Source organism: Leptodactylus fuscus, chromosome 7, assembly GCF_031893055.1.
Source record: "Leptodactylus fuscus isolate aLepFus1 chromosome 7, aLepFus1.hap2, whole genome shotgun sequence".
Taxonomy (NCBI): domain Eukaryota; kingdom Metazoa; phylum Chordata; class Amphibia; order Anura; family Leptodactylidae; genus Leptodactylus; species Leptodactylus fuscus.
Genome location: NC_134271.1, coordinates 111,877,237 through 111,889,947, shown reverse-complemented (window position 1 = coordinate 111,889,947; position 12,711 = coordinate 111,877,237). Strand labels below are relative to the sequence as shown.

General features: G+C 40.6%; 1 protein-coding gene across 1 annotated transcript in view; it reads right to left on the bottom strand.

Annotated features, from left to right (window-relative positions):
* The window catches only part of UBR1 (ubiquitin protein ligase E3 component n-recognin 1), a 68,716-nt gene that overhangs the window by 8,823 nt on the left and 47,182 nt on the right, over nt 1-12,711 (bottom strand). Inside the window, exons 26-36 of the mRNA XM_075282807.1 lie at nt 12,097-12,196; nt 11,197-11,306; nt 10,969-11,055; nt 9,865-10,040; nt 7,579-7,784; nt 7,170-7,263; nt 6,363-6,515; nt 4,043-4,140; nt 1,461-1,551; nt 846-994; nt 699-754 (exon numbers count right to left, since the gene is read on the bottom strand). Of these exons, the coding sequence (XP_075138908.1) occupies nt 699-754; nt 846-994; nt 1,461-1,551; nt 4,043-4,140; nt 6,363-6,515; nt 7,170-7,263; nt 7,579-7,784; nt 9,865-10,040; nt 10,969-11,055; nt 11,197-11,306; nt 12,097-12,196 (1,320 nt within the window). The remainder of the gene's footprint in view (nt 1-698; nt 755-845; nt 995-1,460; nt 1,552-4,042; nt 4,141-6,362; nt 6,516-7,169; nt 7,264-7,578; nt 7,785-9,864; nt 10,041-10,968; nt 11,056-11,196; nt 11,307-12,096; nt 12,197-12,711) is intronic.

The window sequence follows — 12,711 nt, the reverse complement described above, 5'->3', positions numbered from 1 at the left end:
ACCCCTACAGTTTAATGTCTGCTTCCAGCTTCCTGATTTTAATGTCCCCCTCTAGTTGCCCCTAGTTTCATGTCCCGCTCCAGCTGTCAATTTATTGCCCCCTCCAACTACCCCCACTGTTAATGTCCCCCTCCAGCTGCTCCAGTTTTGTGTCCCCTCTAGTTTCCACCAGTTTACACTGGGGCACCGGGAGAGGGACCTAATACTGTGGGGCAGTTGGAAGGGAACATTACAATGTGGGGACATATAATGTATGGGTGACTGTAGGAGGATTATACTTTGTGGGGGCACATGGAAAGATGATTGGGAATGGGCGGAGTCAACGTAGAAGTGGATGGAGCTAAATTTGTCGTGGCACAGCCCTCTAGCATAGTTTCAATTTCTTATACGGCCCCATGGGAAAATTAATTGCCCACCCCTGCTTTAATGGGTCCTGACACTGAAGGCAGTCTAGGAAGCATATATGTAAGTGTACATGGCCCAGTAACTTCTAACCTCACCCTTGTAAGTATATAGTGAAGTTAGCTAGAGGCAGTCATAATAAAGAGGTCATAATGTAAGTCACGCTAGCATAAGCCAAGGTAGAAAAGCTTCTTAAACATTGATGCTCTAAGATAATGCTCTTAAGAGAGAGGAAGCATTGAGAAGCCGCTGTCTAATGTCTACTCACTTAACCCCATGTTTTCATTTACCCTTACCTGCCGGTTCTGCAGGGAACCAAACAAAGGTTTGACTTCATCCCTTAGTAAACTCTCTGAAACAGAAAAACTTGCATGTAACACACACCAAATATCTGTCTGAGTTTATGTATGTGAATGAGCTGACAATGGTTACTACACCCTTACCTATGGACTGTATAGTAAATGCACATGTATTCCATGTCATCATAGGCAGGCGTGGGTCACTTTCATTAGGTGGAACATTCAGGCCTATGCAGTACACAGAGTTGGCAAAATGGACCAACATTTCTTTTGTGCTAGCAGAATATTTTGGTCTGAAATAAAGAAAGCACAATGGTGAGAACGCTTAATGTTATAAAGAAACCTCAAGTTATCCTACAACAGCACTGACTATGATGTTTTCACTCCTAAAATAAAACAAAACTTTAATTCTGAGGCCCCATGTTGCGGAAACACCTAAGAGTGGCTATAAAAGGAATGGGAAATTTGAATTTGAAATGAACACATGAATGATCAGTCTGTAATATGTTTTAGGCAATAGGTCCTTGGTGCCATAGTGCTGATGTCGTATCCAGATATAGTTACTACTATATTACTTGATACAAAGATGTACTGATTTTTTTTACAGTTTATCATGTAAGTTATTTGTCTCTCTCTTGGAGAGGGCAGACCTAAATTCTGAAAAAAAAAATCTGTCTCTTTTGCTTGTAACATGTCTCTCTTCTGTACCTGAGTGATGGATGGATTAGTCACAAAAAGAAAACTACTTTGAAAACTTACGGTGACTGTACTCCGAAGCTCAAGATGGATCTGAAGTCATAGCCGTGACTATCTTCACGTTTAAGAAATTTTGGTGTTAATGACTTCTCTCCTTATAAGAAAGATTGATATGTCATAATAAGCACACATAGTCACAACGTACACTGAGTTCATAAGTGTTAAACTGGCCATGTGCGTTTCTATAAAAACAAACAAAAAAAAACAAAAAACATGCTGGTAGGAGCGACATAGAAGCATAACGCTGCTCATTCTAATGTATTCCTAGGAAGAAGCGTCAGATGTCTTTTAGGCAAGACCGCTAATGAAAGTGGATGAGTGTCATATCTGAACACATACGTGTGCATGACATTAAAGTGGATGTCCATCTTTTAATATCAAGCAATAAGAATATAAGAAAGGACAATATGATTAAAGGAGGTTATTTGGGCTTTACAAAAAAAAAAATATCACACAAACATAACCTTTAAAAGGGTACTCCAGCACTTCTCCACTGATGGTTGTCAATATTGGATTGACACCCGGGACACTGCAGCCTCTCTGTCATGTCTGTTAGTTACAGTGTTGGCAAAAAGTATTGGCACCCCTGCAATTCTGTCAGATAATACTCAGTGTCTTCCAGAAAATGATTGCAAGCACAAACTCTTTGGTATTAATATCTTAATTTATTTTGCTTGTAATGAAAAAACACAAAAGAGAATGAAAAAAAAAGTCAAATCATTGATCATTTTACACAAAACTCCAAAAATGGGCCGGACAAAAGTATTAGCACCCTCAGCCTAATACTTGGTAGCACAACCTGCAGACAAAATAACTGAACAACCGCTTCCGGTAACCATCAATGAGTTTCTTACAATGCTCTGCTGGAATTTTAGACCATTCTTCTTTGACAAACTGCTCCAGGTCCCTGAGATGTGAAGGGGGCCTTCTCCAAACTGCCATCAAGAGATCTCTCCACAGGTGTTCTATGGGATTCAGGTCTGGACTCATTGCTGGCCACTTTAGAAGTCTCCAGTGCTTTCTCTCAAACCATTTTCTAGTGCTTTTTGAAGTGTGTTTTGGGTCATTGTCCTGCTGGAAGACCCATCACCTCTGAGGGAGACCCAGCTTTCCCACACTGGGCCCTACATTATGCTGCACAGTGTGTTGGTAGTCTTCAGACTTCATAATGCCATGCACACGGTCAAGCAGTCCAGTGCCAGAGGCAGCAAAGAAACCCCAAAACATCAGGGAACCTCCGCCATGTTTCTTTGAAGGCCTCTTTTTTTTCCTGTAAACTCTATGTTGATGCCTTTTCCCAAAAAAACTCTACTTTTGTCTCATCTGACCAGAGAACATTCTTCCAAAACGTTTTTGGCTTTCTCAGGTAAATTTTGGCAAGCTCCAGCCTGGCTTTTTTATGTCTCTGGGTAAGAAGTGGGGTCTTCCTAGGTATCCTACCATACAGTCCCTTTTCATTCAGACGCCGATGGATAGTACGGGTTGACACTGTTGTACCCTCAGACTGCAGGGCAGCTTGAACTTGTTTGGATGTTAGTCGAGGTTCTTTATCCACCATCCGCACAATCTTGCGTTGAAATCTCTCGTCAATTTTTCTTTTCCGTCCACATCTAGGGAGGTTAGCCACAGTGCCATGGGCTTTAAACTTCTTGATGACACTGCGCACGGTAGACACAGGAACATTCAGGTCTTTGGAGATGGACTTGTAGCCTTGAGATTGCTCATGCTTCCTCACAATTTTGCTTCTCAATTCCTCAGACAGTTCTTTGGTCTTCTTTCTTTACTCCATGCTCAATGTGGTACACACAAGGACACAGGACAGAGGTTGAGTCAACTTTAATCCATTTCAACTGGCTGCAAGTGTGATTTAGTTATTGCCACCACCTGTTAGGTGCCTCAGGTAAGTAACAGGTGCTGTTAATTACACAAATTCGAGAAGCATCACATGATTTTTCAAACAGTGCCAATACTTTTGTCCACCCCCTTTTTTAGGTTTGCTGTGGAATTATATCCAATTTGGCTTTTTGACAATTCTTTTTGTGGTTTTCCATTGAAGACAAATTAAATGAAGATAATAACACCAAAGAATTTGTGATTGGAATCATTTTCTGGAAGAAAATTAGTATTATCTGACAGAATTGCAGGGGTGCCAATACATTTGGCCAACACTATGTGATCCTTCTGCAGCTCAATCCCATTGTAGTAAATGGGGATGAGCTACTATATAAAGCACAGCTGCTATGCTATGTATAGCTGTGTGAGTAACATACAGTGAAAATATCCCTTCAATCAGCTGATCTGTGGGGGTGCAGAGTGCAATCTACATAAACGCATCAGAAACCAGTTTACTCTCCCTACAGAAAGTACATCTCCTCTAATCTCCCAGAGAAGGTCCACTGTTCTTCACGTATCTGTCCTTACAATGGATGAAGCAGTGGCATATTGTACCACCATGTGGTCATTCATTACTAGCCACTGCAGTCATCTCAGTAAACACGACACAGGGATTGGCTAAAGTGGCATCTGACTACTCTCATCAATGTAAATATAGACTGGCAGGGGAAATAAAAGACAAAAAAAGACACCTTTTGAGATTTTAAGATGGTAACCAGATATCCTTGTCCCAACAACTTCCAACCAGCGAGATAGTGATAGTATTTCTCCCAAAGATTCAGCATCCGCACTGCAGAGATTATGTATATTGAAATTAAAATGAGAAGTGAAAATAAAAAGACTCCTCCATAAGACTGAATGTGTACTTCAACTAAGAACTGCAATTGAAAATCGTGAGATTTAAGAAATAAGGCACATCTGATGGAATTTACTAACCCATATATGGCAGATATCTGCTATAGACGTGGGACATTTTTGACATACAGCTCTTTTTCGGATCAAAGATGTGTCACGTTGTTGGTTCTGTGCCTTGATTGGCACTTTTTATTAAAGTGGGCAGAGCTGAGTAGAAACCAAGAAAGGCTGGGGCGGGGAAGAATTAGATCAGACTATAATTCACGCTTGTTTGATACCTGAAATCTATGCCAGCTCCTGATTGGTGCAGAATTCAATTCTGACGTATGGGAGTTCACTTCAATTGTTAGGCTGGGTTCACACTACCGTTGGATTCCGTTATGAAGGTGTCCATTCAGAGGACCTTTCACCGTTTTAGGCACAGGCAGTTCTATATACTGCTGGAAAGCTGACAGTGCGCTGAATTAAGCGCACTGTCGGAGTTCCTGATCTGTGCCCCGGGTAAAGAGCTATCGGTCCAGGTACCATAGCTCTTTACAGTCAGAAGGGCGTATCTGACAGTAAGTCAGGAACGTCCTTCTCCACAGCAGCGCCTATCGCACTGTACAGTGTGAGCGGGGAGGAACGCCCCCTCCCCTCCTGATAATACTCGTGTATGGACGGGCACTGTGAGCAGAGGGAGGGGGCGTTCCTCCACGCTCATACAGTACAGCGCAATAGGCGCTGCTGTAAAGAAGGACGTTCCTGACTGACTGTCAGGAACGCCCTTCTGACTGTAAAGAGCAACGGTACCGGTACCGAAAAGCTCTTTACCCGGGGCACAAATCGGGAAAGCCGACAGTGTGCTGAATTCAGCGCACTGTCGGCTTTCCAGCGGTATACAAAACTGCATGTGCCCAATTCGGTGAAAGGTCCTTTTTAAAGGAAAAAAAGACGGACACCTATCATGACAGACATTAACTGACACGAACTGATGCTAATGTGTAGGTTTTTTTAACTAAAAAAAACTGACACATTAGTATCAGTGTTTTTTTTTAAACTGTCCGTTTTTTGTTTTTTTTTTGTTTATGCTTTCTGAGCATGTGCACAAAATAACGGACACTAACTGATGGCTATCAGTTACTGTCCGTTATATGTCCATTACCCATAGGCCTCAATGTTAAAAAATTAACGGACACTGGCTGTCTGTTTTTCAAACGGACATGGTTGTAAACGGACACTAAAGGACACAAGATAAAATCCCATTGAAATGAGTGGAAATTGCAAACGGACCAGCTAGTGTCCGTTGCTAAAATCTTGTACAGACAATAGCCACAGACACTGCTGAGCGGACACAAATGGTAGTGTGAACGCCCCCTTAAGTTTTCGGGGCATTTGCGCTAGTTGGGAAACTGATTAGGACTGACATATGAAATGGCAGTCTTATATTATCTCTATTGGATTTTTATCACATCTGAATAGAATACAATTCTGCAAATCGTTCATTTAACAAACATGTGTCTAGATATCACTGTTACATGCATCACATGGCACCCTCTCTCAGAACATCCAGGTACGTTAGGCTCACATCTGCATTTGGGCTTGTGTTTAGGGGATCCGCTGAACGGAAACCTAATCCGCTTAAAAAAAGCAGTTACCCTTAGAAACCAGCAGACCCTATAGACTATAATGGGGTCTACCAGGTTTCCGATCAAAAAGGGCAGGAGAATGCGGAGAGAGAAGTCCACCTCTGCATTTTTAATGTGGAATGGGGAACAGAATCCCTATGTGGAGACTGAGCGCTAGTGTGAACCTAACTGATATGTGCTTAATACATTCTGAGTAGTTCAGTTAGACTGTGCAGGCCAGCCAGTAATGTAACAATCAGCAAACTAAACAGTGGCTTCTTACCACCGGCACAGGATATATTAGATGGACATTCTGAAAGGAGGTCAAGACACCAGGGGGTGCCATAACAAGTCAGCAATACCTATACCCAAGTCGGTTTTTTAAATATTTTCAATGTTTCTAGTTGAAAACTTGTTGCGTTCCGCCTGATATAACAGAGTATATTAATATTTAATGGTGGGAAAACCCCTTTAGCTACAGCGCATAATGCCGAACATATGTCATGTAAAAAACCCATGAAATGAACACCCTTCTGAAAAGCACAATCACCTGTTCACTTGCTCTGCCATAACTGGAATGATGGGAATAACAGAATTGCAGTGACACTTGCATAAAGGGCATAAATATTCTCCATTTCCAAGGTCATAAATCAGATCCACATGAAGGCGCTGTCTTGTGTTCAACTGCATGGCCTCAAAAAACCTGGAGGAATCAAAAACTGATATTAACAAACAAAACTACACATGACGTTTAGTGTTATATACTGTATTGTATGCAATGCCATTATATGTATCATAATATGGTGAGGCTAACATGGCTTATCATTTCAAAGGGAACCCGTCACATGGGAAATGTAGATCAATCTGGAGGCAACATATTTTAGAGCAGAATTTTCTGATGTGTAAGTTTTAGGAGAAGATGCAGTATACCGTTTAATAATCAATAGAAATCTCTACTCTTTGTGTGTTGAGAAGTCCAGGAGTTGGTCCTATCAGTGACTGATATCCTTCCCTCTAAGTCTGTGAATTCAGAGACAGCTGTAGCACAGAAAGGACAGAGAATTTACTTGAAAATGACAGACCATGTTAGATTCACACCTGTGTTTGGGTATAATATACTGGAGTCCGCTGGGTTCCTGCCCGAAAAGGTCAAAAAAATGAGGAGAGAAAAGCAGGTTTAGAGACAGAAACCCCGAATGGAGTTCAATTACTGGTGTGACCCCAGCCTTACACAGAGTCTTTCCCATAACATTATACTCTACACGGTGCTACCTGCAGAATGAATTGCATTTTCCATCTTACAGGTTCCCTTTATGGTTCTAAGGCATGCTATGATATTGTAAGGTCAGACACTTACTTCTGCCAGCAGGTTACATGCATTACATGACCACAGCTCCCTGTATGGGTCCCACATGACAACTCGGGGCTTGTAAATAACGGATTAAATGTATCTGAAAATGACAAAACATTCAGAATAATTCACTCTAGAAACCAGCACAATTTAGAAATTCAGATTTTACTCCTAAATAGCTCTTACAAATGTGTTCATTCATTTTTACGTTTACGTGAAACATGTTCACTTGCAATTTCTAACGGCATTTACAGTTAATAATAATGCAATTTTTTTTCTATATGCCAATGTTCACACTGCAATCCCATTGAAAAGTATTTTAAGAAATACATAGTGGTAAAATCAGGACGGATTGTTGGGCTCTCTGTAGATTTTATATGTCAATTCTGCACATTTCCATCATTTGACTACATACCACCTGAGTGTATGAGAGCGATGCCTCGGGACTGGGACAGGGTTGTAGATTTTTGCACACAGGCAGTTAGCACCATTGTAGATCTGTCAAGTCTCACTTCTTGTTCCTCCTGACAAAGGATGCATGTTAGGACTTCTTTTTCAGGCACAGATGGCCCCCGCTTGGGACCCAAAGTTATCTTGGAACCTCCAGTGACTGGTATTGAGCTAAACAGGGCAATAAATATTGAAAACATTACTAATGCTAGTAAAAGAAAACATCCATCTTTACAGTCAACCTGCAGAGCAAACCTACTATTTTAGACTGTGCCTACTGGCACAGGGTATACAAGTACTGGCGTTGAAAATGCCATTCTTTATCCTCCCATTGCCTTTCAGCAATAAAACAAAAACATACCACAGAGGTAATTATACAGCTGATATGGGGGCTTTTAAGAAAGATGCCCAGCCTTGGTGATCCTACGCTATTTGCTACTGGATAGCAAGAATCTGAGCTGGACACTCTTCTGCATTGTTAAGTAAGTGTATAAAAAAACATCACGGTATAAAGGGGGGGTTCCAGTTTAATGATTGCTATGGTGCCCTGTTCCTTCTCAGAGAATAAGTCAAGAAGGCTATAAGGTGAGGTGAAATTTTTTTTTCATACAGCTTGGCTTACATAAGATTGTAAATAACTCTACTTATAATGAAAGGTATGAAATATTAAAAAAAAACAAACTTGAGAGTCTTCAGTAGATGATACCTTTTTTAATGGCTAACTCATAATGATGACAGATTACAACGTTTCGAAGCTCTTTGGCATCTTCTTCAGATATAACTAAGAACAATTTCTGAAGGCTGCATATTTATGTACAACAAGACACATAGGGATAGGATTTCAGGAGGGAGGGGGATGAGGAGAAGAGGCTTATTAGTATAAACATGTAAACAATTCACAGTTCCCAGGTTCTTTATCTTTATGGCTGTCTTAGTTCAGTGATTTCTATAGAATGACATGAACCCATGTGAGACATTCATTCCATTCTCCAGAGTGTTAAATAGGGTCATGCTCTTGTATTCATGAATTCATCTCTGTTTCCTTGATTTAAAATTTCCTCTTAAAATCAAAATTTTCATGTCATTGGTGATATTATGATCTTCACTGCAGAAATGTTTTGGCACGGGAAGGTCCATTCTCTGTTCTCTAATTGTATGGCAATGTGCATTCATTCTCATTCTGAGCTTCTGACCGGTCTCTCCAACATACAGATTTCAGTGGAACATTTGGTGCACATTATTAAATACACTAATGAAAGGTAAAATAGAGGGACATCCCTTACTGCAAAGAGGGATAACTATGACGGCATTATTTTGTATTCAGCCATATCGCTGAGCCAAATGTCCACTATGACACCACCTAGTGTTATTGTGGCTGTTAGAGGGGAGCTCTGAGAAACAATGTCAAGATATAGGACCGAGTGTGCTACAGTCATAACACACAGTGTTGTTAGATTTAACAGCAGATGGGATGGGTGATCTACTGTGTGAGCAGTGGTCTGAGAATCTGTCTAGGCTTTATCCAGAATTTTGCATTTTATATATGGTACAAGGTGTCAGAACAGCACAAATACTCCCAGAATACTCCATTCACTTTTATGGGCGTTTTAAGAGTACTTGAGCAAGTATGCATGTAGTTTCACAATAGCTGGGGTACTGAAGGGTACCTACTCCTACTTCAGAGTATTAGAGAAATACTGTATATGAAGTAGTACATTGCACTACTGCTATAGACCCATGTATACACACACACTATATATATGTATATATGATTGCTATGTAACATAGTACAGTGAGAGAGGTATTGTGCATGCTACTAAAGAGAGGTACGGTGCATGAAGTAGTACTGTGCATGTCACTTAAGAAATGCAGGACACAGCAACCCCTGGTCCTGAAGAGCAGCCAACATCTACTACATTGTGTCTGTCCTGTACTGCTGCCATGAGAAAAAGGACAAGAACATCCTCAGAGGGGCCACAGAGGGGCGTGTCCAACTCTCTTGGAGCTGATTGGCAGCTCAGACAATAGGCAGTTCTAGGACCTTGCATGCGCTGCAGTGTTTAAGCATGGACAGAACTAGCAGAGGACAGCTGCCAGGGGGGCCCCTGTTTACATAGAGCCAATTGCAGATACACTATTCTCCCTATGGTTAAAGAAGCCCTGACATCAACCTTATATAGGATACGGCCAGATGAAATGCTAGAGTAGCTAACCATTCAGGGGTGTTCTGGTGGTTCAAGTAATATCTTACTTCTCCTCGGTGGGGGTGGAGGTCCCTTGTGCTTCCTGAGTAGTATCATATAAAAGCTTGTTTGTTTCAATAAAGTTCTTTTGCATAGCAGACATCTGTGCCATGATCTTCTGCCGGTGGAGTCTTGCTGCCTCTGCCTTCCGTTTTCTTTTTTCTTTGTCTTGGGCATTCTGTCCCTAATAGCACATAAACAATTGGTTATCTATGTTTGCAAAACACATGTGGCATACTAGAGTAATGGTCTGAAGGTACACTATTTTAGATTATGGCAAAAAGAGTACCATTAAAAATCTATCAAAATTCAGTGTATTGGTCTGCCCAGGAGTCTGCAATACAATTTTATATGACTAATTCTGTGTCTGCTTTATGACCCCCATATTTAAATACTCTATTAGAGGATTCTGAATTTATTAGCGTGGAGTCCTGTATTCAGGAACTTGGGAGAGCAACTTCAAAGACCCTGCTCATCCATTACACAAACAGCCCTATATTGCATTGTATATTGTAATTATGGTGTAACACAATTACCCTTGTGTTGTTACTTCCAGAGACTATAAGGGATGTCTCACTATAGACACATATAAGTGTCAGGTCACTGGAGCTCCAACTGCTGGGGTCTCCAACAATCACAAGAATAGGTGAAGGGAACTCATGTGTAGCCACTGATCCTTTAACTTCGATAGAATTGTCAAGACATGATGTTCAGCAGCCCCATAGGAGGGGATTGAAGCAGCAATTAAGAAGACTTGCAGGCTCCAGTTTTTCTGATGACTGGGGTTTCCACCTGTAGAACTCCCCTACAGATCAGACACGTCTACCTTTCCACTGTGAATAAGGGATGTGCTTATAGAGTGGAAAAACACACACTTAAGCACATACCACCAGGATCCTCACATTGACTGATTGCTGGGGTCTCAGCAATGGGACATCCTGCTATAAGATTATCTCCTTCAGATATAAAAGGATTGTCCAATGAGGGTAATCTTTTTACCAATTAATTGCTCTGCATTTCAACAATTCTCAAATTCCAGTGCAGATAGAGTCATAATATCTTAAATGAACAAAATAAATTAATTATGATATAGTTCATCTTCCTCTGCTTACCTCATCCACTTTACCAACATCAGATGATGACACAGCGATTGCTGTCAGGCCAGATTTTTCACGTAGCCTTTTCACAGATTCCAACAACTAAAATAACAAATAGCTCATAAAATCAAGTGGAAAACATAGAATTTACCAAACACTAAAATCATGCTGATAGTTCACAATGCTGATCAAGCTCAATATAAAGCCTTATCCACTAGATGTGTAAAACACAGTTGTCCTTACCTGCCATACCCAGTTAATCATATCTTTCTGGGCCTCCAGTTGGGGTACACCTTTCAGCCTCTCTAGCATGGTCACAATACTTGAAGCATTCACATCTGAACTTCCAATTCCTGCTCATATAAGAAAACAAGTGTTTACAATGTGAACATACAAAGATAACAAGAGGTTAACCACTAGATGGATATTTCACAAAATAAATGTGGTAGTGAAATTAGTATTTTAGTTTTATGCGGCAGCTATGCCATATTATTATACCAGCTCTATATTAATGTGCAGATTGAAAGTCAGATGAACACTTATGTGCCATCATTTAAAACTGCAAGAACAATCCTTACTTCACTTTAAAAAGAGGTACTTCCATATTATAAAGTGATGGCATATCACCAGAATCATTTGTGACTGGTGGCAGTTTAACATCTGGGACCCAACAGATCCTAAGAATGAAGGGGGACACTATTTTACTGCTGCATCCCCTTTACTGCTTTCCATGCACAATAATGCCCCAGACATCTGCAGAATTTCAAGTGACGATGAATGGGTACATCCTGCAATTCCCTGATGGGCGGTTGAGTGTAAGTGACTTTGCAGTGAAGAGGCTGCATTGTTAAATCAGTGTGGCAATCCCTATATTCTCAGGATAAGTGAGGGACTCGGAGGTCAGAACCCCAAGTGATGAAATATTGTAGCAATGTGCTATCACTTTTTATAAGATGGGAATAACCCCTTAATAAATGACATAACCTGAACAAAGAGGGTAGCTGAAGTCGTATCAGAAGCAAGTGTGACTGTAACAAAGCTGCATCTATAATATGTAACTTGACTTTTAAAACAAACCTAACCTTCATCTGAAGACAGACCTGGAAACCAAGTACTTAAAAGAAAATATAGAATCTTACTTACGTGATGCCTTGTGATAGAAATCAAACAATACTTCTTCCTCTGCTGCTTTCTGTAGCTGATGTTTCTCTTCCATCAAGCCCAGAGCTATTATATGAAGTGCCTACAATCCATAAAGACATAAAACAAACTTACAACTATCCATGAGGAGATATCACACAAACAATCTACATATCCGATATGTAAAGTCAGTATAAAGTGAAGAACATACAGGTCTGTTCACACAGAGCTGACCATTACAATATTCTTTAATTCTCTCCACTCTTTCCTGCCAGACTCTGTTTAGGTTCACATACACCACAGAACTACTGTAGCCAATCACAGCTGTTTGCAGTAGTGAGATGGTTTTCCTATGGATAGGTAATAAGTTGCAATCTTAAGGAAACCCCTTAGCTTCTTCCGTCACAGCAATTTTAAAATGTTTTACAATTAGTTATTTGGCTCCCCACGTTCCAAAAGCCATAACGGTTTTATTTTTCTGTTCACGGAGCCACCTGAGCGCTTACTTTTTGCAGGATAAATTATACTTCATAATGGTATCACTTAACACTCCCTATAATGTACCACTGAAAAAATCCAGAAAGGAGTTGAAATGAAGAAAAACTGTGTTTGTGCAGC